General features: G+C 32.4%; 4 protein-coding genes and 1 pseudogene across 9 annotated transcripts in view; 2 read left to right on the forward strand and 3 right to left on the reverse strand.

The window, feature by feature from the left end:
* Positions 1-4,188: 4,188 nt before the first annotated feature.
* On the reverse strand, positions 4,189-5,371 carry LOC121209631 (WAT1-related protein At2g37450). Of its 6 annotated transcripts, none has more exons than XR_005904740.1 (3): positions 4,982-5,371; positions 4,576-4,903; positions 4,189-4,499 (listed from the first exon to the last, which is right to left on the reverse strand). XR_005904740.1 is itself a non-coding variant. In XM_041080595.1 (3 exons), the coding sequence occupies exons 1-3, from the start codon at positions 5,203-5,205 to the stop codon at positions 4,377-4,379; spliced, it is 531 nt and encodes a 176-aa protein (XP_040936529.1). In that variant the 5' UTR covers positions 5,206-5,353; the 3' UTR covers positions 4,189-4,376. The 6 variants fall into 6 exon arrangements, 1 of the variants encoding a protein (XP_040936529.1); XR_005904739.1 differs by having other exon boundaries at positions 4,189-4,786; positions 4,870-4,903; positions 4,982-5,353; XR_005904736.1 differs by having other exon boundaries at positions 4,787-4,903; positions 4,982-5,353.
* A 2,921-nt stretch (positions 5,372-8,292) lies between these two features.
* On the forward strand, positions 8,293-11,995 carry LOC121209632 (uncharacterized PE-PGRS family protein PE_PGRS54). Its single transcript, XM_041080596.1, has 3 exons — positions 8,293-8,423; positions 8,510-10,973; positions 11,632-11,995. The coding sequence occupies exon 2, from the start codon at positions 8,602-8,604 to the stop codon at positions 10,756-10,758; it is 2,157 nt and encodes a 718-aa protein (XP_040936530.1). The 5' UTR covers positions 8,293-8,423; positions 8,510-8,601; the 3' UTR covers positions 10,759-10,973; positions 11,632-11,995.
* Positions 11,996-14,147: 2,152 nt separating this feature from the next.
* On the forward strand, positions 14,148-15,377 carry LOC107912124 (uncharacterized; annotated as a pseudogene).
* A 389-nt stretch (positions 15,378-15,766) lies between these two features.
* LOC121209844 (formin-like protein 20) lies at positions 15,767-17,713 on the reverse strand (the record flags this gene model as incomplete). Its single annotated transcript, XM_041081563.1, has 2 exons — positions 15,767-16,697; positions 17,587-17,713. Coding segments are annotated over 2 exons (285 nt in total), but the record flags the coding sequence as incomplete, so codon positions are not given.
* A 38-nt stretch (positions 17,714-17,751) lies between these two features.
* LOC121209845 (formin-like protein 20) overlaps positions 17,752-23,970 on the reverse strand; it is a 7,336-nt gene continuing 1,117 nt past the window's right edge. Inside the window, exons 2-13 of the mRNA XM_041081564.1 lie at positions 23,674-23,968; positions 23,379-23,496; positions 23,029-23,100; positions 22,508-22,606; positions 22,330-22,371; positions 20,669-20,749; positions 20,478-20,528; positions 20,322-20,403; positions 19,539-19,633; positions 19,283-19,354; positions 19,089-19,205; positions 17,752-17,823 (exon numbers count right to left, since the gene is read on the reverse strand). Coding sequence (XP_040937498.1) covers positions 17,752-17,823; positions 19,089-19,205; positions 19,283-19,354; positions 19,539-19,633; positions 20,322-20,403; positions 20,478-20,528; positions 20,669-20,749; positions 22,330-22,371; positions 22,508-22,606; positions 23,029-23,100; positions 23,379-23,496; positions 23,674-23,968 — 1,196 coding nt within the window. The remainder of the gene's footprint in view (positions 17,824-19,088; positions 19,206-19,282; positions 19,355-19,538; positions 19,634-20,321; positions 20,404-20,477; positions 20,529-20,668; positions 20,750-22,329; positions 22,372-22,507; positions 22,607-23,028; positions 23,101-23,378; positions 23,497-23,673; positions 23,969-23,970) is intronic.

Below are 23,970 nucleotides of genomic sequence, written 5' to 3' on the forward strand. Positions count from 1 at the left end.
ATTCACTTTTCTTAAGCAAATCTTAATATTTTTATCATACTCTTCCCCTAGTTCAATTGAAAATTTGATTCATATTCGACGTCAAAATTGAAGGTTAATGGGTGGTTTTGGCTATTTGGATATAGATTGAAGATTTTATTTGATTCTAACTGAAAATAGATGAAAGGTTAAATGTTATTTGAGTTGGTAATTGAATATAAATTTGTTACAGGCATATATGCTCCGTTAGTAAATACTGTCCGATCAGATATGTCGAACTATCTCATCAAATTATGAGAAACAAGCGAATGAACCACTTCTAACAATCATGCCACTCTCACATAACATTGATTATTTATCACCGATCAAATTTCAATGGTTGACCTGTCAGCCAATCTAGCTGCAATACATGATATTGGAAGTCAAACCTATATTTATTTTTCATTTTGTCCCCTATAGACACTTTCAAACTTTTCGTTAACTTCATCTCTTATATCTTAGTTCAAACAAAATAAACTGATGTTTTTCTTCATTCCACCTTTTGATGTTAACAAAATTAAAGATTATTTAAGTGTAAATTAAATATTGAAAATTTTATTTGTACGGAACCAACATTTAATGATTTATCTAATAAAAGTTGAAGGTTTATTATTATTATTATTATTATTATTTCAACTTAAGAACACTTCACATAAATGAATTTTTAATTCGAAATAAAATCGTATTTTAACTAGAATAATGATATAAATCTTCTGTTCCAAGAACTTTCGTGGTACAATTAGAGGCCACTACTATTATCTTAAGAGTAAAAAATTGAAACTTCCCTTCTTAGTGTTTTTAAAATGAAAATAATAAGATTATATATATATTTAATTCCATAACCAAAATTTAAAAACTGTTATATGTTTATTTTTTTTAAATATTTTATCATACTTTAAAAAACATTTGTTTATATAAAATATTTTTCCATAATAATATTAAACGATAAAGAAGTCTAGCATATGTAAAATAGAGGTGATCATGGGTCGGGTCGGGCCGGGCCCAGATAAAATTTTAGGCCCGTCTACTAGGCCCAGGCCCGGCTCGACCCAAAATAAAATTGCTAAGCCCGAGCCCGGCCCGGCTCGATCCATATTAATTTTTTTTCTTATTTTATTAAATAAAAAATTTAAAAATATAATAAATCAAATATATTTAAACACATAAAACAAATATTAAAACAAATAAAAATGATACTAAAATAATTATTAAAACAATACACAAATCGACAATATAATAAAAAATGGTTATACTAAAATTTTAAAATGATTAAAAATAAAATAAAAAATATATTAATATATAATTCGGGCCGGGCCGGGCTCGGGCCAAAAAACTCTTACCCGAGGCCCGACCCGTTTTCTAAACGGGCCTCTTTTTTTGCCCAAGCCTATTTTTTGGGCCTATATTTTTACCCAAACCCTCCTATTTTTTGGGCAGGCCTTCGAGCCGGGCCGGGCCGCCCGGCCCATGATCAGCTCTAATGTAAAATCTAGACTAGACCCTTCCCCACATTGCCAAGTACCTAATACATGTTCTAAATCCGAATAAGGTTTTCCAAGGCGTTTGGTCCCACTTATCCCTCTTATGTCGCTTTTATAGGTAAATTACACCAACAGCCACTTAACTTTAGTGTAGCTGACAAAACAATCACTCAGGTTTCAATTCAATTACTCAACTTTCAAAAAATAACAAAGCAGTCACCCTTAATCGTTTTCCGTTATTCACTTAACAGAAATGCCCTTTTCCATCCCCCTCCCTCTTCTCCACCATCCCTCCCCATCACAAACCCCTTTACTTTTTTGTAGACCTCCCCACCATTGCCCTCTCCCTCTCCCTCTCTTCCCCCTATTCTTTCATCACCATCATCCCTAAGCAAAATGAACCCCAATAAGGCAGTAAAAGTGTGGCCACAAAGACCGGACTTTTACTGTAACGCCCCTAACCCGAATCCGTCACCGGAATAGAGTTACGGAGCATTACCGGAGTTACCGATTCATTTATCAGATATTTCATTAATCTGATATCTTTTCTTTTTCACGTTCAAGTCTCGTATTCAAGTCATCCGGATCTTTATAAAGAAATTTGATCGTCGTTTTCATTTATTTCATGTTATAATACATTCAACTAATGCTCTAAACAAAATTATCATTTTACCCCTAAACTTTTAATTAATGACGATTTCATCCTTAGGTTAAAATAAAATAAAATTATTGCAATTTAATTCTTATTTCCAGCCGTTATTCTCACACAAATTGATAACAACCTATGAATTCTATAAAATGTCAGAATTTTCCATAATTTCAACACTTTTCAATTTAATCTATAAAACATGTTTTTCCCTGATCTTGAGCTAAATTAATAATTTCATTTAATTTTGTAATTTAAATAATAAAATAATTCATTTCATACAAATTGGTAATTTCTAACTTTTTTTTATTACAAAATTGCCCATAAAATTTTACTTTTATTCAATTTAGTCCATGAGCCTAAAACATACAAATTAGCCATGCTAGCTGAATATTCATACATATTTTCCTCCTCCTCCTCTCCATTCCACAACCTTAATTTATATAACATGCAACAAGTAACATTATCAATAATTTCACTATTTACTTATGTATATTCAAAACTGTCCATTTGCGTCATAGTCACTAAATTATTTATATCTTAAGCTACAGAACTCGAAATTAAGATCCTCTAATTTTCCCTGAAACTAGACTTACTTATCTTATGACCATAAAATTTTCAGAATTTTTGGTTTAGCCAATAAGTACAGTTTATTCTTTAAAGTTGCCCCTGTTCTGCTGTCTGACAGTTCCGACCCTTCTTCACTAAGAATTAATTATCTCATCGTACGAGATTCGGATGATGTTCCCGCTTATTTCTATTGAAAATAGACTCTTTAAGGATTTTAAACATATAAATTTAATCCCTTAATTATTTTTCTCCAATTTTTTATGATTTTCCAAAGTCAGAACAGGGGAACCCGAAATCATTCTGACATTGTCTCACAAAACTTATTATATCTCATGATTTACAATTCTATTGCTTACACCGTTTCTTCTATAAGAAACTAAACTCAATAAGCTTTAATTTCATATTTTATTCATCCTCTAATTAGATTTATAAAATTTTTGGAGATTTTTCAAAGTTAGACTATTGCTGCGGTCCAAAATTGTTTTAGTGCAAAATGTTGATTTTCATTTTGCCCCAAATTTCACAGTTCATACAATTCAGTCCTTACTTAATTAACCCCTCAATTAAACTAATTTTCTTAATTAATACTTTTCCTAGACATTATAAGTTATTTCATAACTATTGAAATTCAGAATTTCCACATAAAACTCTAACTTCAAACTCTTTTACAATTTAGGTCCCAAACATTCACTTTCTATTCAATTCTTTCAATAAAATCAGCATATAAATAATTTAAAGCTCTAATTCTATATCAAATCATCATATACTTCCAGCACATATTCATAGAAACTTTCAATTTCTTTCATAGAATCGGGAACTAATGAATTCAACAAATGGACCTAGTTGTAAAAGTTACAAAAACACAAAAATTTCAAGAAATAATCAAGAATTGAACTTACTTGCAGTAAAAATATGAAAAACCAGCTTAAGGGAACTCTTCCATTGTGTTTTTGCTGATGAGAATGCAGAAAAATAAAGAGAAATCTAGATAATTCCACTTTAGTCCTAGCTTTATTAAGTAAATTTTGCAATTTTCCAATTTTGCCCTTATTTTCTTGGTGATTTCATGCTCTTGCCGTCCAGCCCAAATAGACCTTGGGTCTATTTTCCTTTTAAACCCTCTTTATTTTATCATTTAAGCTATTTAATCATTTCTCACAATTTTGCATTTGATACAATTTAGTCCTTTTTGTTCAATTAGCTATTAGTACTTTAAAATTTCTTGACGAAATTTTAATACTAACTTATTAACACTCCATAAATATTTATAAAAATATTTATGGCTCGATTTAAAATTTCTGAGGTCTCGATACCTCGTTTTCAATTCTAATTATTTTAATATATATATTTTTTGTACATTTCACTATTTCAAAATTTTTCTTAACTTCACATTTAACTTATACTCACTAAATTAATAATATTTCCTACTCATTTGTCAGATTTAGTGATCTCGAATCACTGTTCCGACACCACTGAAAATTAGGCTGTTACATTTACACCATATGCACCATGCTTGCACGATGAATGTTACCACATTTCCAAAGCCTGAAACAAAATTGGTCTCAATTACAAAGCTTCGATTTGCCAAAATGACAACGCAAACATGGGGAGTTGCAGTTTGCCTACTGAGTAGACGATAGAAATGAGCTCGATATCAAGACTCAACATCCAAGCGTTTGGGTCTCTTTCAAAATCAAAGTAACCAATGCAGATTGAATAGACCCAAAGAGGCAATAGAAGGAAACCAACGTTATCTCTGATGGATACCCTTTCAGAACTGCAGCCTTCAAATTTAGTAGGGAAAGTATCAATTTGAAGTAGCCAAAGCTTCGTGGATTATGAAATAGCATATTAAATTACCTGACCAACAATTTTTACTGAAAGTGACAAACAGACAGTAGCGATGAAGAGGCCACTTATGAGCCAATTGTTAGATATTGTTAACATGGTAGAATGAGATGGGTGTAAATGCGATTGAATTCGTGGAGAAAGTATTGGCATAGTAGCAAAGATCAAAGACAGTTGATTATGCCTTATACTACAAAAACAAATGGCATAGCAGCAGATGAACCTGAAGATAACAGCAAGCAAGAAAGTGAAAGCTGAGATTAAGTTGGCAAGAGCAGAAGCAAGGGTTGGAAAGCTGTATCTTACACCAATGATTACACAATTCTGCATCAAATTGAACCTGCAAAAAACCCAATTTTAGAACCAATTTTTCACCAATATAGGAATTATTGAACTCTGTTTAGATTTAATTACATACCCAGCAACGCTTAAGCAGAAAATTTTACATAAAAAAGATGAAGTAATTGGTGGCTGCTTTTTCTTGCAAATAAAGAAGTCCCAAAACTGAAATAAATACCATTAATTGCTCATCCATGGATTTAATTGATAGATAGATGAGAACCTTGTGAAGAAAAAAGCTACTGGAAGAAGAATGAGAGAAGCCAGAGCATTTGAGTAGACGACAAGGACAAAGTGGCTCATTCATTTGGACATGGCAGTTTTGCTGAGGGTAAGAGAAATGATGGTGAAGATGGAATAGAGAGAAGAGGGGGAGAGGGCAATGGTGGGGAAGTCTGCAAAAAAGTAAAGGTGCTTGTGATAGGGGGATGGATGGTGGGGAAGAGGGATGTAAAATGGCATTTTTGTCAAGTGAATAACGAATAGCTCCGTTAAAGACTTAACGGAAAACGATTAATGAAACCTGAGTGAATAACGAATAGCTCCGTTATTTTTTGAAAGTTGAGTAACTGAATTGAAATCTGAGTGACTGTTTTGTCAGCCACCCTAAAGTTGGGTGACTGTTGGTGTAATTTACCCCGCTTTTATTTATATACACCTACCAAAGAGAAAATATATTATTAATAAAAAAAGAGAAAATATATTATTAAAATTACATTTATAAAATATTTATATAAGAAAGTAATTTGATTTTGGTTGAAATACGAATGTTAAAATTTCATAGATTTTTTTTCTCCAAACCGTTTGTTTTTTAATTTTTATTTTGTTCTGTGACAGTGTCAATTTTCAGGTTGGTTATTGCTCGCCTATTTTTCCCTTTCACCAACCCTCTAGCCCATTCCTCGAAAGAAATTTTTACGGGATCCCTATCTACCAAAATTTTTACTTCTGGTTCCGGCGAACGAATAATCATTGAGTCCTCCTCTTTCCGGACAACACATACAAAGAGACCCGCCAACAGTCAGTAATTAGTGAACCTATGAGAGACGCTTATAATTAGTTTCTTTCTCTTCTATCTCTCATCTATCTATTTTTTATCTATCTATTTTTTCTTTAGTTATTCACTAGAGCAATTATGATCTGGAAGTCGATCCAGGGCAAGTGTTCGGATCTATTATGACATATCCATGAGGCGCTCAACGGACCTTTTTAATCTTATAAAACCTTTTTCGGACTTTACTTACATTGGTGCAAAACCCATTTCTTTTTTTCTTTTTATTCACTCCACATGTCTCATCTCTTTTCAATTTGCAAATCTATTTTATAGATATGTTTGCTGTCTTTACAAGTTGTGATGGACAAATGACAGTGTCTGTCGTTTGTTAAAACTCCACCAGCCACTAAGAATTTTTCTTGAAAAGTAGGTAGCTCTTCATCAGCTTATTAATGTGTTTCTGTTTTCAGAGTATTTATATATTTTTTATTGTTTAATAATATTTTAGTTTTAGAAGTTTTTATTTGCTATTGTAGCATGTTTTTTAGTATTATTTATGCATGTAACCTTCATTTTATAAGTGATTTTAGGGATGGTTTTTGTTGTCCTCTCTAGTTTGATGAGTGCTCAATTCTTTTGTCGATTTTTATTCGTCGCTTTGGACCATCCGGGATTGATTTTTTTATCGTATTAAGTGCTTGTAATCATTTCAGATATGTCGACAGAGCCAATTGTCAACATGTTATGATGTTCTATTGATGCTAAGGTTAAAACCCTTTGTTGTGTTGATGGAGCTTGTTTTCACCATCTATTACGAGTGTTTGTTATTTTTTTTCCTGAATTGTATGGTTTCATTCATTGAATGAATTAATGATTTTATCTTTCAAAAAAAAAAGATTTATGGTATTATGAGTTTAAGTTTTGTGTGTTATTTTTCTTTCTAAATTTATTTTTCTAATTTACAGGAAAATAAAAAAAAGAAGCAAAAATATCATCATAGTAAATTTTTTTTATAAAAAATTATCTTATATAAAAATAATTTGAAGTATTTCCTTAAATGAGTTTATGCCTAATTAACTCATCACAAATTTAATAATTGTATGGAATCTAGTAACAAAAAATGTTTCTTTTTAATTAATAAGTGGAGGTATATTAAGAAAAATAAATAAATTCCAACTTTAATTAAGTTGGTTTATATAATTGTTTTTAATATATAAAATTTAATATATTAAACAATCATTTGATATATTAATGGTGTAGTTTTTTAATTTTATATGCAGAGTTAAAAAATTGTCATGTGTCTAAATTTATATTAAAAAATGTAAAATATGTTGCCTTTTTTCCCCGTTTGAGAGTTCCGAATTAATGTAACAAACAATACAATTAATAAATACTATTTATATTCTCTCAAATTTATTTTGAATTTAAATTTTATGATGTGTGAATTTTATTCAAATTTATTTTGATATATGCTAATTTTTTAATTCAATTATATTTTGTACTAATTAGATTATAATTATAATTAGTTGACATGTATTAATTATGAGTATCCCTATATTTAAATTTCTGTGTTGGGTTTATGATTATATTTATAAGATCATTTGTTTGCTTAACACATCAAATTGTTTAAATAAATTATCACAATGAATTTAGAAAAATATTGAAAGACATTAAAATTCAACAAGTCAAAGTATAGATATATATATTTGAAGTACAAAGTACTTCTAAATAAATAATCACTTTTTGTTTATATATATATATATAACTAAATAGTATGCATTTAATATTTGGAATTTCACTATCATGGAAAAAGTAATTTAATTAAATAATGGTTAATGCTAGGTTCATTATTTTTTTAGTAATTATTAATATAATTTATTCATACGTTACATTAAGTTAATTATTTGTTTATGTCAAATTATATAATAAAAGTTTTAAGATTAAATATATTCTTAACAAAGCTTTTAGAATTAAATGATCGGGGAGGTCCGGTGGGGTAGGGATTTTTATTTTATTTAATATTAATATAAAATTTAAATTAATTATTATATTTTTGAATTTTTTTTATGTATTTTTATGTATTTTTTTTGAATTTATTACAATTAGGATCAAATTGAAATTATTTGTAAATTTTGAAGGTTAATTTTTTAAAATTATGATAAAATTAATGTAATATGTAAAAATTTAGTGCTAAATTTGTTATTATACTGACTTTTTTAAATATCATGCCAGCTTGACATTTGTGGTTTTAAGACCAAAATGATCAAATTATATAACGTAGGTGCTTAAATTATAATTTTTTTTATTTTAGGTCCCTAAATGAAACGTTTTTATAGTTGAGTGACTATTTGTGCAGTTTACCCCCAAAAAAAAGACATGTAAAGTATATGCACAAGTGCGCACGTTAGCATTCTACCGTTACTAAAAATGAAAATCCCAGACAAAAGAAATCCATGTAATTTCTCAAACTTTCAAGATTAGGGTTTCGCTTCCTCTCTTTTTTTGGTTTCTCACTTCAACCAACCTGGTAAGATCCCTAAATTCGTTCTTTGCATTTTAATTAATTTATCATTTAATTTTGTTAAATTTAGGCTTTCTCTCATTTATTTCTAGGAATCAGAAAAAGAAAGTTCAAAGCTTTGAAATTGGTCAAGAAGAAATATATATTCGTTATATATTTCTTTTGGAAATTTTTAGTGGAAAAGATGGATGAAGGAGAGGGAGGGGATCAGATGGATCAGTTCCACAGAAACGAAGCAATCTCAGCTGTTGCTGACGAGGGTTTCCTAGGTGAAGAAGATGATGATTATGAGGATCTTTATAATGATGTTAATGTTGGCGAAGGGTTTCTTCAATCTTTAAGAAAAAACGAAGATTTAGGGTTTAGGAATGAGGAAACTAAGAATAGTGCAAATAATGTTGTTAATAATAATGATATTGGTGAGAAAGTTGGTGGGTCACCAATGGATGCTGCACCTGAACCTGGTGTTTCAAATCCTGGGGTTGCGGATGGTGTTGGAAGAGGGGATTCTAGGGTTTCTCATGAGAGTCAAGGGTTTAGAAGTGGTGCTATTTGTGATGTGAAGGGACCTAGTGCGGGTAGCGATAGTGGTGGAAATGGGCTTAGGGTTGAATTAGAGCGAGCATCATCTAAGTTGAATGATATGGCTGCAGAGCAGAGTAGGAATAATATCAACAATAATTTATCTGGTGTAGGTGGTATGGCACAACAGGGACACGGTGTAGGGAATATGGGGAGTGTTGAGAATGAGAGCTTAATGAGGCATGGAGGAGTAGGGGCTGGGAATGTGAATGGTGGTGGTGTCAGTGGTCCTATGATTGGGAATGGTGGTGGAAATGTGGGTGTTGCTGGTGCTGTTCCTGGTCTTGGTCCTGGTCCTGGTGTTGGTGCAAGTGGAGGTGGAAGTGGTGGTGGAGGTAGTGGGACGATATTGTTTGTTGGAGATCTCCATTGGTGGACAACAGATGCTGAACTAGAGTCAGAGTTGTGCAAGTATGGGCCCGTGAAAGAAGTCAAGTTTTTTGATGAGAAAGCAAGTGGGAAGTCAAAAGGATATTGTCAGGTTGAGTTTTACGATCCAGCCGCAGCCACAGCGTGTAAGGAGGGAATGAATGGGCATATTTTTAATGGAAGGCCTTGTGTTGTTGCCTTTGCATCACCATTTACTGTTAAGAAAATGGGAGAAGCTCAATTAAATCGGAACCAACAGATGGCACAGTCTGCTCTTTCACAAGCTAGGAGGGGCCCAAATGACGCTGGAGGCAAGACTGTTGGTAATAACATTCAAACTGGTGGGAATTATCAAGGTGGAGATAATAATAGAGGTTATGGGAGAGGGAATTTGGGAAGAGGCAATGCTCAGGGGATGGGAAATAGAGCTCCAGGTGGTCCTATGAGGAACAGGCCTGGTGGGATGGGTGGTAGAGGTATTATGGGAAATGGTGGAAATGGTTTTGGACAAGGTATTGGTGCAACACCTCCTCTCTTGCATCCACAGTCTATGATGGGTCAAGGTTTTGGTCCTGCTTTTGGTGGAGCCATGGGGAGAATGGGTGGTTATGGAGGCTTTCCTGGTGCTCTAACGCCTCCATTTTCTGGGATGTTAAATTCGTTCCCTCCTGTTGGGGGAGTTGGTTTGCCTGGAGTGGCCCCTCATGTTAACCCTGCATTTTTTGGAAGAGGTATGCCCATGAACGGTATGGGAATGATGCCCACAGGTGGTGTAGATGGGCCTAATATGGGAATGTGGTCAGATCCCAGCATGGGAGGATGGGGTGGTGATGAGCATGGTGGTGGGAGAGCTGGAGAGTCTAGTTTTGGGGAGGAAGCTGACCATCAATATGGTGAGGCTACGCATGATAGAGGAGGTTGGCAAAATCCGATGAAAGAAAAAGATAGAGCTTCAGAAAAGGAGTGGTCTGGATCATCTGAAAGAAGGTATCGTGATGATAGAGAACCGGGATATGATAGGGACATGCCTGGGGAGAAGGATACTGGCCATGGTCACGATTGGCCAGAAAGAGGGCACCAGGACGATAGAGACACTGGTCGAGAACGTGATAGGGAGCGTGACAGGGATAGGGAACGCTCTCGAGATCGTGACCGCAACCGTGATAGGGAACGTGATCGAGACAGGGATCGGGATCGACATAGGGAAGACAAAGACAGATATGCAGATCATCATAGGTACAGGGACCGTGAGCCTGAGCATGATGATGATTGGGATAGGGGACGGTCATCAAGAACTCACAGTAAGTCACGATTATCACAGGAGGAGGAGCATCGCTCAAGATCTAGAGATGCTGATTATGGGAAGAGGCGACGACTTACCTCAGACTGACTTATTTGATGCCTCTTATAGCAGAAGCCTCTTAAAAAATAATAATAAAAAAGAATTAGTAACTGCCAAAACCTTAGGTTCAATCATTCACTTTTGATGTCTCTCTCAGCTGGTGGTCCTGTGGTCATCATTTCATAGCCATTCTTCGTACATTGCCTGAATTTGTTCATTGCTCCTATTCGCATGGAGCATGGTCTCAATTTTTCACGGAAGAAGTAAGTTCCTTGACCATGTTTTCCTCATCATATTATCCGAACATTCAGTAACCATAAAATTATCATTGAAGTTTCATCTCTGAATTTGTGGGATTGTTGATGTTCAAAATTGCTCATTCGGTTCTGTACTTGTAGTCATGTATCTTAATCGTTGAAGATCTCAAAATGATGCTGTAGGCTAGCTAAGATTCATCTAATGATGGTCTTTATTAGCATCTTTACACACCAATTTTGATTTCTACTATGCTTATTGTTGTAGTTCTCTTGTGTTTCATGGGTTTCTACCAACCTACAAGATTTAACGCCCGTGTCTAGTCGTTTTATTACATAATTAGGTAATTATTGGTTATTGCTTATATTTTTATGCATTGTTGATTGCATATTATGGCTGTAAGATTCCCAACTTATCTTTTCTGAGATTTAGTTGCAGATTTGCTTATAGGTATGGTTTTTGCTGTATGCTTGCATACATTTGTTAATTCAGTTAAAATGAAGCAACTAACTATTATTCTGGTGTCAACTACAAAACCTTATTTTATCGTGCATTTCTCAAGTTTACTTTTGGTGCAAAGGCAATTACTGTTATTATATATAGTCTGATATACTCTTAAGAACATGGTTCCTAACTGCAAATGTTGCTCATTTATTTGATTTATAGCTTGAAGGGTATTTGAGATTTGAAGCTGTTCAGTAAAAAGACTGCGTCTTGGGTATGGAGAATGATCACAGCATTCTAAAATTTGAGAGAGACAGTAAGATGGGTGTTTTTCCTTCTGCCAGCAGCATTCATGTAGAAGTGAAACTCATGCTTTTTATTTATTGATTTATTTTTATTTTTGCTTCTCCCATTTTATGTTTTAGTTAATTAGCACTCGAATGAAACCAAAGCCGAAACCGATGTTGTGTATGATGATATTTATGGCTTGAAATTGCTTTAAGTCCTCTGATTTCTGAAGAGAAAAAGAAAAAAAAGACTGAATGTGATGTAATAGGGATTTATGCTGCTGATGTGCATTTTCTGATGTTCTTGTATCATTTTTCCCCTTTTTCGTATTTTTACCTTTTGGGGTTAGTTTTAGTTTTTACCACTGTTGTTTTTTGTTGAAGAGATATGTAGAATATTAACCATTTGATTTGAGAGATGCCATTGTTAAAGCCCTGAGAATTGTACAAAAGGCAATAGGACTTTGTATTTCTGTAGGGAAATACCATTTTTATTTAAAGCATTTTTGCCAATCTTTTGTACTTGTCTTTATTGGGATTATTATCTCTTTAGGCTTAATCATTATTTGGTAACTGAGTAAGAAATATTTTTTTTAATATGGTAGTTGTGGTTTTTATGTTTTTTTCCCTTACAATGTGATTCCTATTATATATGACAAAAGTTTGCATTTTTGGCATTCAAAGATAATGATGTTAAATTTTAGTGTTTATTTTAGATTTTAGTGTAGATTTAATGAAAGTTAATTGGTAAATTTTCATAATTTTGTTAATAAAATAAATTTAGTGTGAATTGTAACTTTGTTTAATTTATTAATATAATTGGACGAGTTTATTCTTTTTTAGATTTAAGGTTAATTTGATGAAAATTAATTATTAATAATATTAGTTAAGAAATTTCATCTAATTAATACTAAAATGCAAAGTAAATGCCAATTTTTTTTTCTGAAAAGTAAAAAAGTTTACATTAATTATTATTTTCATGTATAATTACAAATATATAACCGAATAGAGAACAAATAGATTTAAAAAACGAAATAATTTAGATTAAAATTGATGGATTGGATTCAATCCACATGTGAGAACACATGATAGAACATCATAGAGATATTTTAAAAGCTCAAGCCAAATTACTCAATTAGGCTTGGCGATGAGCTTGATTGTTTTATTTCAATATCAATAATTATGTTTGTAAGTTTATATTAACTTAAATATAATGAAAATTTTAATTATACTTAATTTTTGTGTTAAAAATAATTACTTAATTATGGTGAAGGGAAAATAACCCAAATTCGTCTTTATCCGCTAATTGGTTCATTGATTAATTTAATTATTTATTAACAAAAAAATTAGTTAGAAAATCACATAATAAATCATTTTGACCTATGGAACTATCATTCTTTATTGCATATTATATTCCTTCCAACTTAAGCAACTATTCTTTAAAGTATAAACCTTAAATAAATTTTTATTTAATAAAATTCTATACTATTATTAATAATTTCAACTATAATGTTCATATTAGTTATATATGTTCAATTCACTTAGTTAATTACTATAATATATTTTTAATAAATTCCTGTATGTGTTATTTTTCACATATCTTAATGCATTTACGTATCATAATATCTTGACATTTAAGTTTTTTTTCTGAGTTATTATTCTTTATTTTCTTGAAAGCAAAGAAACAGTCACTGACCACGTTGGCCCTACTCAATTATATATGCAAATTTTAATCAATAACTTTTAGGGGTTGATTTGGAGATAAAATTATATAATTGTAGAGATGTTGATTAGTGGGGTATTAGTCTCAAATTTTATCACAATTTACTAATATTTGTAATTTAAATTTATTTTAAAACAATATTTTATTTTTATTTAATATTTATTTATTATATATATTATTTTCTTATTAAATAAAAATAAACAATTTGATATACTTTTTAAATATTTACATTATAATATATTTAATTTACACATGATAAGAATTACATAAGATATAAAATAAAAAAAATAATATTTTGTACATTCGAATATAATCCGAGTTAAATTGAACTCAAACTATAATTAATAAAACTTGAGATGTATTGATATTCAACATAATATTTTTATCAAAAACATTTTTCTAGTTATATTATTTTTAACTAATTTTTTTTCTAAATAGCACTGTTAGGGTTGAATTAAATTGAAGTTTTGAATATTAAAGCTTTTAACTCAATTCATATTCAAACATAATCTTTTATCTAAATTTTTTTTAATTTAATTTTTTTATTAAAACCTTTTAAATATCGGACAGAGTTTCGAGATAGAATACAAATAGTAAAATAGTTTGTTGGAAATTTTTGTTAACCAATCTTATTGATTGAAAAAACACTTTTACCTTCCAAAAAGAAAGTCCAAAACGCACCAATTTCACGAAAACTTAAAAAGAGGAGAAAAAGATTGAAGCCTTTGGTGTGTGCATACACATTATATGATAAAACTGAGAACAATGGCAAAAAAACAAATACACAACTCAAAATGGAGAAGGAAACAAGCAACATCTTAAGAACATCAATTTACACATTCTTTCAAAGCTATCAACACTTGACAACAATGGCTGCCATCCTTGCTTTCCCTTATTCATCTTACCTTCTTCTCTCCCAACTCTTTATCCCATCTTCCCATGTTTTACCATCAATTCACAGTCAGTTGAAAGCTATTTCTCAAGCTATGGGGTTCCCACTTTCATCACAATATCTCTTCACACTTCTCATTTCCAAGCTTTCCCAAACCATTTCGTCATCAATCTTTGTTCTTCCTTTCACTTTTTCTTTCTTCCTCATCACTAAATCTTATGTTTTTCATCTTTTAAGCCAACAAAAACCAGATTTGGTTTCAGTTTTGTCTCTTTATTACAAGCCTCTTCTTATCACCTATGTCTGTAATTTCATTTGCCTTATCTCAGCAAATTCAACAGCTTTTTCGTTGCTGTTCTTTGCTTTTAATCTCTTTGAAGGGTTTGGGTTCTCATCATCTTCACAATGGATCCTTTTCGTGTTAGTTTCAGGGTTTCTTCTTTATTCATTCATCGTTGCTAATGCCTTTATAATCTGCAACTTAGCTTTGGTTTCATCTGCAATGGAAGAACACAGTGGTTTTTTAGCGATTCTAAAAGCTTGTATTTTGTTGAGAGGGAGGACTTTGACTGGTTTAACGTTGGCGGTGGTTGTAAACTTGGCCTTGGCAGCCATTGAAGCATTGTTCCATTATCGTGTTGTGAGAGCTTATCATGGTGCTGGTGGTTTAACTGGTTTCCAATGGCTTTAGAAGGGATTTTAATTGCTTATTTGTACTCCGTTTTTGTTGTTGTTGATACTATTGTGAGTTTTATGTTCTTCAAAAGCTGCAAAACTGGTTGGTTGATAGATCAACAATGTACATGTTCTTACAGGATTGAAATCATGGAAGAATGAAGAAAATAGATGTTGGGAGAGCTTTTTTCAAAACCGATTTGAAGAAACAATCTATTTCTGGAACCATCAAAGTCTTTTTCTTGAGTATACAAAGAAAGAGAAGTATAAGAATACTGCAAATATAAATTCATTGAAGCAATTATATGATCAATGATTCATATTTGTTGTAGGAAAGGAAATATATATTTTTAATTCTCTTTTAACTTGTTTTTAAAAATTAATACCATATCAACAGTTATAATTAGAATCATCATCCTTTCACATTTTTAAATGATAATTGTTTTGATTGTTCACTTTGTTTAGTAGAGTGAAAAGAAAAGAAAGAAATAAATATATAATTTTTAGTATAAATAAAAATAAAATTTGAAAAATACAGCATTTTAAATTAACTTACATACCTCTCATTTTTTCTTTCATACATTAAGATGAAAATATTGTCTTTTTTTCTCTCTCATTTCTTTTTACTAATAAATACACTTAAAATTTATTTATTTTTACTTTTTCACTCATTATAAAGCCAAAACCCAAAAACTGGTAAAAACACCTCTAAAAAGGTAACTTTCAGCAAATGGAGAACGGCTAAAGAACAAGCAACATTTTCGTGATATATTTTCGTGATTGAGGAATCAAATCAAATGAAAGAATATCAAAGCTGTTTAAAATGGACAGCAAGATTTTGATGCTATATTACAATTACACTAAGAATGCCTGTCTTCTAATTTCTTCTCATTTCTAAAATCTAACACCCTATACAATCTCTTCTATGATTGGCTACTGTCAAAAAAATCTCCATCTTTTTTCCAGGAGAAAAAAGAACTAAAATGAAAAAACAAAAAAATGATTTATGTTACAAGAAAAATGAATTGGATGCTTACTCTGTGTGTGGTTAGAGCTTTGTACACCTACACTTTGTCATGGTACAGTAAGGATTTTCAGGGGTTTAATGTCCCACATCCGCTCTCTGGTGCTGAAGAAAATACAATAAATGAATGGTGGAAGCTGAAAAGAGATCGCCTAACACCGCCAAGCATTGGATTAATGCTAGAAGTGTCATTGCACTGACCTTGATAACTTGCACTGAGAACCTCCACTGCTCGGTTGTGATCATAACCACTCGGCTTCGAAGCTTGGTCCTGGACATCTACTCCGAAAGTTTCATCGATCATTCAACAATAATGGGATTGAGCATCTTACCATAGAAAATGTCCCTGAAGCCTCATGCAAAGTTCGAGGCCTGCAAGCTTCCTGGTCAAGGTCCTTGCCTCATTTACAACATCTCCGAAGGCAGGCATCATCATTCATCAGCCCTCAAAAGCAGCATTTCCTGCATTCAGGTGAACTCTTTGGCACAGACATCAGCTGCTATACAAGGGCATATTACCTTTGTAGGATTAAGAAACTGATCCTTGACTATTCCGCTTCCTGCTTTCCCTTATCTTCTCTGTTTCAGCCTCCTTCTCGGCTTTCTTCTGCTCCGCTTCAGCCTCCTTTACATTCTCTTCGTGTGCTTTTCGAAACAACCTCACAAAATTTAAGAGTGTTGAAGTAACTGCATTGGACCAATTCAACTTCAAATCACCACGTAAAATCAGATAACATGAAGGAATATGTTAATTTAGATTGAAATAACCGAAATCGTAACTATGATAAAGACTAATGCATGACTACTGAACAGAATCTGATTACAGAGCAAAAGAACAGTGTTGGGAATTTTTTTCTTTTAATCTAACACTTTAAAAGTTGACGATGTAAAACATGAGTTTATTTCAACATAAAACCATTATGTACAAGTCGGTTGTACCATTAAGCCATTTCCTCATTTTAACCAAATATACATTTCCTCTATATATGACCACTGAAATAAGATAAATAAAAGTTCAGGAACCCTAGTTTTCTAGTTTCATAAAGAAACTAAACAACTACTTTCAATTGGCTTTTAACTATTTGTTAAGTTAGGAACCCTTTTCTCAATTTTTTTTTTTGCATATTTGACTTGTTTTATTGATCACAGTTAGAGTCAATCTGGGTGTGAATAATGAAATATTTTCCAAAACTATCCACTTTTGACTTTCTCATACTTTAACAAGTATTTGACCTCCCTAAAAAATATAAACACTTAAATTCAATCACAAATTTGTTATCTTTCTCTAGACAGTCCATCCTCATCTTTTTATTCTTCCAGTAAATTTTCCTTCAGTTTTGGCCCTAACAAGACAACTTGCTGGAACATTTGGTTCACTAACTATATGACGACCGATCCTTTTTCCAAATTGATCGGAGAAAAGGAAAAAGAAAGAAGCATTGAATTGGGGTTCAAATATTGAAGAAGAAAGGAAGAAAGATGAGTCAAAATCCTTTCCCTTAACATTCTTGTAACGCTCATTGTAAATAACCACTCAGGCATAACATGTATGGAAGGTATTACATCCACAATATACCTTGCTCAAATGGGCATCGGGCAGGATCCTCACCAAAATAGAGTGCAAGTGCATCTGCATTTCTACCCTGTCCACCAAAAAGGTCAAAAAATTTATTGAAGACAATAATCAAAGGAGAAGGAGAACATTGATGACATATGAACGAAAATGTAAAAAGTTGGCAAATTACCGTCTAGAGTATAGATTTGTTACAGATGCTGCCTCCGCTTCAGCACCACTAACGAATTCCTTTAATGTCTAAAATGGTAAAAGAAAAGGGAAAATCTTAGAAAATGAAATATTCCCTTGAAAAATAAAAGCATTAGGTAGGTTTTGATGTAGATTGCAAGGCCATAACAATGCTCACTCCACTGCATCAGATAATGATTATATGAAGCCTGGTGACGTTTCAATTGGAAAGGAGGACGACCATGTATAGATCAGGACTCAGGGAACATTAACTGAAGGATCTTTCAAAAAGGGAAGTATCATTTCTAGCCACATTATTTTCTTAGTATTCCACTATATTAGCAATAACCACTTGTGTGACAATCATAAACTTGTACGATGGTTCTTTATTCGCTAAACCCAATTTTAGGCTATGGCATGTTTACATAACATTTCTTGTTCTATTTTATAGAGCAACTAACGTGCAAAGAGTGATAAAACGAAAAAATGCAGAAGCTAGTAACCAATCAGAATTCAGTTGGTGGTTAATCTTTATTAATTTATAAGGAATTTTATGTTTTCAATTCTTATAAATGTATATTACTATTTTCTTTTACTAAGATGCATGAATGACTTATAAACTAAAAGCACTGGATATAGTGATGGAATCACCTAAGGATAAATTATTCAAGGGATCATAAATAGGCCTACTGATGATGATCAAGATCCAGATGACAATTATATAGTCACTTTAAATAACTACTTGCTAAACATGAAAAGAATGCGCTGAATGCGGTGTGTACATTCCAAAATATTAAGAGTAAGGTTTAGTTTGGTTTAGGCACAAAGAAAAGAAAAACAATTTTAAAGTTTAAATTTTTAGAAGAGCTTAAACAATAAGGTAAAAGTTGTTAACTGAAATTTACTTATTGTTTTATATGAACATTTATGTTTCTTTAGGAATCATTATCTTATATATTTGTTGGGCCTAAAGAATTATAAAATATATACATATATATTAATATTATCTTATGCCCATGTTTCTTAGACTTGGTAGCAAATGTCAGATACAATTATGAATTCAACATGGCTATGGTTCGATTTTTCTAAAGTTTTCTATATATTTGAGGATCCTTGGAGCTCATGTCCATATGTTCAACATGGGTATTTCAAAAAATGAAAAGTTGAGCAACATAGTCTTAGGCTTTTAGTGAGGCTGTCATTTGAATTAATAAACTGGCTCAACTGAGACTGAGATTCTATTAGTTAACTGAACTTATAAATTTATTGAATATTCATTTATCAAGATTCTACCACATATGTACGTTGAAGGAAGAAACAAAACAACCATGTACCTTATGGAAAACTTCGGAAACAGGACCGTCATTTTCTGAGGCAGCCAGCTCCTGCTTAACCTTTTCTAATCCCTTAATTATAGCTTGCATTTCTTCTGCTAAAGCTTTTAATTGTATCTGCAAGGACCCAAGCCTTCAAACTAAACATAGTGTTACCAAGCTACAAACTCAAACGTAAAAATACTAATGAAAACCTTAGTAGCAGCTTCAAGGCTAACAAAATCGAGGTGAAAATCTAATAGAGCTGGTTTCTTGGCAGCTAGGACCTAAGCCACAATAAAAACACAGTTCAGACTTGATTGAAATCAACCATTTCTGTTCGTATCAGAAACAAATCTCCAGTAGCAAAGTAACATATAAACTGGGTGTAAAACATAATCGAGGCAGATCTTACAAGAAACAGAATGATCTTTAATTAAACACCAAGAGAGAAAAAAATAGTAACCAGACCTTGCAAAGATAGTGCATTAGCGTCATCCTGCTGGTAGAAGCACGTGTATCTGTGAGCTTTAGAAGACTGTCCAACTTAAACCCAACAGCAGCACCTGTATAGCAGGAATGATTTGAAAGCTCGTATTAAAGGAACATACAGCAGTTGAAGAATTTCACTCCCTCAAATCTGAATAGTTGATCAGCATTAAATTCATAAAAAACATGACACCTGGGACAAGTGGCTCTGGCAAAAAAGAAAAAGAAAAGAAAAGAAAAAGAAAATGCAAAACAAAGGAACTAGTAGCATAACAAGGGACAAAGAATTGATTGACATTACTATCATCTAAAAATTCAAAATGAAAGACATAGATGTAGAAGTTTGACATTAAAGGACATAAATGCCAATGTTAAAGAAACTGGACCACAGGTTAAACCAGTTGGTTTGATTGTTTCTTATTTTATTTTTTATGTTTAAACATTAATTTAATGTAAAATAAATAGTTAATATAATAATAGTTAACAATAATATGCCTTTAGCTTAATGGCATGGTCTTTAATTTAAGAAAAAGGGAAAAAAAATTAATTGGTTTTTTACCCGTTCAATAAATAACTGGTTTTTGATCGGTTTCAATATTACCCAATTCTTAGATAATGGGAGGACTGGACAGGCCAACCTTAATTGGTTTTAGTAATACATTACATGTGGTTTAGCTAGTAATATTTTCTCTGCATAATCTTTTTATAAGCTGCAATTGTAGCATCAAAGGCTGAAGCCAAAAGGAAAAATTGAATGTCACTTACCCCTTGCAGTTCCTTGGTTCAATGTATTTCCTAGATAGAGAATTTTCTTCATGAGATCCTTCAATTTAAGGGAATTTCGTACCTATATAACCAATACAAAAGTTGCAAGATAAGAACGAATAAACACTGCCGTCATCAACAACATTAATGATATACCTCATTACATGCAGAATTTACAATATTTAAGCTCCTTTTAAATTCAGAAACCTGCAGATGGTAAAAAAATGTAAGAACAGAGGATAAACAAGTGATTCAATAAAAGAAAAAGGAGAAACAAGAAGGAGATTAATTATTGAATAATATTGTAAATTTATCAAATCAGATTAACTATGGAGATACTGCCAAACCTGAGTTCGGAACTGAATCTTGAAACAAAACACTCTTAGTTTTGACTCTACTCGTGGCACTTTCATCAGCTCCAAAAAGTACTGAACATGAAAAATCAAAAACTTGTTCAGGTTTAGAAGTTCTTACAAAGATGGATCAAATGAAAGATGTTATTAGAGAAGCATCCAGGAACTAAATGTTTTAGTTAGAGCTTCTTCATAAAAGCGAATGCCAGAAAATTGTTATCTTGTATTTGCTACAATGCTATATGATAAATCATTGTTCTCCAGCACTTCAACTATCTTCTTAATGTTGAATCAACCAAAATCTAGTACTATAACAGAGATACATTATCTGCCCATTCTTTCCTTTTCTTTCTCGTTTTTGAATTAGAAAGAACCCATACTACCACTAAGAACCAAGGCAGCTCTGACTGAAGCACAAAGCCCAATTTAACAGAACAGAGATATAAAATCAATAGCCTCTTGCAGTTCCAGCCACTGCTGCCTTTTTAAATTATAACAAGGGAGTACAGAACAGGAGATTGTTAAAGAGTAATTCTTCCCTGAAACATCCTTCTATTTTCTTCCTCAAATGAACCACAAAGTCAAAAGGACAAACCTATCACTCTACTAAATGTACAACCATATACACCCTCCCATACCACACTTCTTTCCATGGGTAAATATATAGAGTAATCTAGTTTAAATCTCTCAGAATAAGAATAAACCCATAAGTAAACAAAATGAATTTTTATCAGAGAAGCTCCCTATGCTTGAACTTTCAGTCAGAAAATCTTAACTGTATTTATGCTCATGAATAGTCCACATCACTGAACAAATTTCGCTAACATTACTATCTTTATTGAGGAATTATCAGACATAAATTGTTCCAAAAATATAGTAGGGAAATATAGGACTAGGTATCAAAAGTACAATCTTCATCTTGGTTTAGATGTCCCTATAAAAATGCAAAAAGATAAAAACAAATCAATGCTTAGACATCAATTTCCATCTTTAAACTATGATTTGAAAAGAATACTTCATGCCAAAGGGTTTTAGAAAGTATAAATTCTTAAAACAAAATATTTCAGAAATATTGAAAATAAACACTTAATTCAATATATCAGGAAACAGAAAAGGAAACTGTTAACAAGCAGTATAAATTCCTACATCGGTACATGAAATTATAGTCTCTTTTCATTAGAAGAAGGAAGAGAGGAAAATAAAAAGAACTTGGGGGAAGGGGGGAGGGAGGACAAGTTTTCCATTGTGTTCCCCTCACTCCCTAAAAACCGAATCAAAAGAAAGCAGTAATTCAGTCATTCGAAGTGACCAAGCCAGGAAAATGTATTCACTATCATACCAAAGTATCTCAGTTTTAAAAGAAATTTCTTAAACTGAATGGCATAAAGAGTTTTCTTATATTGGGAGATGGGGGGACTTGAATCCAGCTCTTTGAGTCAGGGGAAGCATGCACCAACCACTGAGCTAAATGCTCTGGAGGAAAGATATTAAAAGGTCAAATTTTAGAACATGAAGACAAAGACAAATAATTTTCAGAAAAATAGTATATTTAGCATGTCAAAGGAAATGAACCATCTATGAGTCCAGCTATGTAAGAAACCCAAGTCTAACAATTTGAAAAATTGAGAAAATATGGTTAGAGAGAAAATGCAGACCTGTTCACACTTCCCTAGACTCTCCTTGTCACCAGTGTAGTTCTAAAAAATAAAAAGAGGGTAAATCACAATCAGAGAAGACAAACTTCTAATGGTAAATGTATACTATGTAAAAAGCAATTCTAAATAGCTTAAATACAATACTGAATATATTAATATGCATATGCTAAAGCATCACCTTGAGAAGTTCCATTTCCTCTTTAGTTGGACAAAATTTTATGAGATTTTCCACTTGATCAACATCTAATACCGTATCATCCATTGCTAGCACTGCAGCCTGATAAATTCAAGAAGCTCTATATGGTAAGTTAACAAATAAAACCGAGTATCTTTGGTTAAAACTAAGGCAAAAAAGGAGGAGAAAATAAAAGAGAGGAGATGAATTCATAGAGAATCCTATTTCCCACCATGCCCCCATTAAGTGAGTCAGATTTAGCATGACAATCCTAAGAATTTGCATTACACCAAAACAGAATCCATAGAAGAAGCTAATGATGCTAAGGTCACCACATCTTTGGAAACTTAAGTGCAACCACTAGCTAAAAAAAAAAAAAAACAGATCAAACAACCTTGTTGTCTTATTCATATATATTTTGGGTTAAACTCCAAGTTCTATATAAATGGAACACCATAGATAAATCCTCCAGTTGTCTAAAAGAAACGCTAATAAACACAAGAAAATGACCATATCTAGCTTACCATCATATCAGGAAGTGGCATCTTAACTTTAGTGAGCATAATTTCAGTGTTGTTAGCCCTCCTCAAGTCAATCTACAATGTGATAAACCAAATCTGTTAGCAATGGAATTATGATGGTCTTATGATAGTTAAGCAATTAGAAAGATAAGCATTATAGTTGATTTGAATTACAAAACAAAGATCAGAATGCCTTTCCCAAGCAGAAACCTACCCTAAAAATTAAAAATTCTCAATTTCTAAGACCACAGACCTTGTAGCAACTCTACAAGATGCTTCAAGTAATAATACCACAATCGCCCATAAAAAAACCTAGATGCATAGTTATTGAGAAAAATGAAATTCCAGATTACCAGGTGGACTTTGTCAGTTTTTGGTCCAGCTGACTTGCCTTTCCCTTTGTCACCTGAACGCTTAGGAACAACGTTGGAGAAAAGAGTCTCAAGCTCTGACACATCAAATTCTGGTGCACTAGGAGAAATAAAGGAAAGGTAAGCAAATACAAAAAAAAAAAAAAAAAAAGGAAATTAATACATGTGAAAGAGTAATACAAACATATAATAATGGAATATTAGCCTAGATATTTAGTCAGGAATTTCACTATGGAAGTATACCACAGAAAAGTTAAATCAACAAAAGATATATTACACTTGAGGCTCTCCATGTCTTTGCAATTCTTCCCATAAGCTTCCTTGTATTGCCCTTGAGACTTTACTCCAGTGTAAGGGCTTTAAGGAGGATCTCCTAGCTGTTTGAATAGCTCCTGAACGTGATAGCCCACGCCCTCTTCCTCTTGCGTCAGCTCCTTTGGCACCGAATGGTGGAGGCGGCGGAGGTCCACCACCAACAGCTCCAGGTGGTGCTGGAGGGCCAGGAGCTCCTCCTCCAGGAGGTGGTGGCGGAGGTGGTGCTCCTCCACCAGGAGGTGGTGGCAGAGGTGGTGCT

The sequence above is a fragment of the Gossypium hirsutum genome, chromosome A11, assembly GCF_007990345.1.
Source record: "Gossypium hirsutum isolate 1008001.06 chromosome A11, Gossypium_hirsutum_v2.1, whole genome shotgun sequence".
NCBI lineage: Eukaryota > Viridiplantae > Streptophyta > Magnoliopsida > Malvales > Malvaceae > Gossypium > Gossypium hirsutum.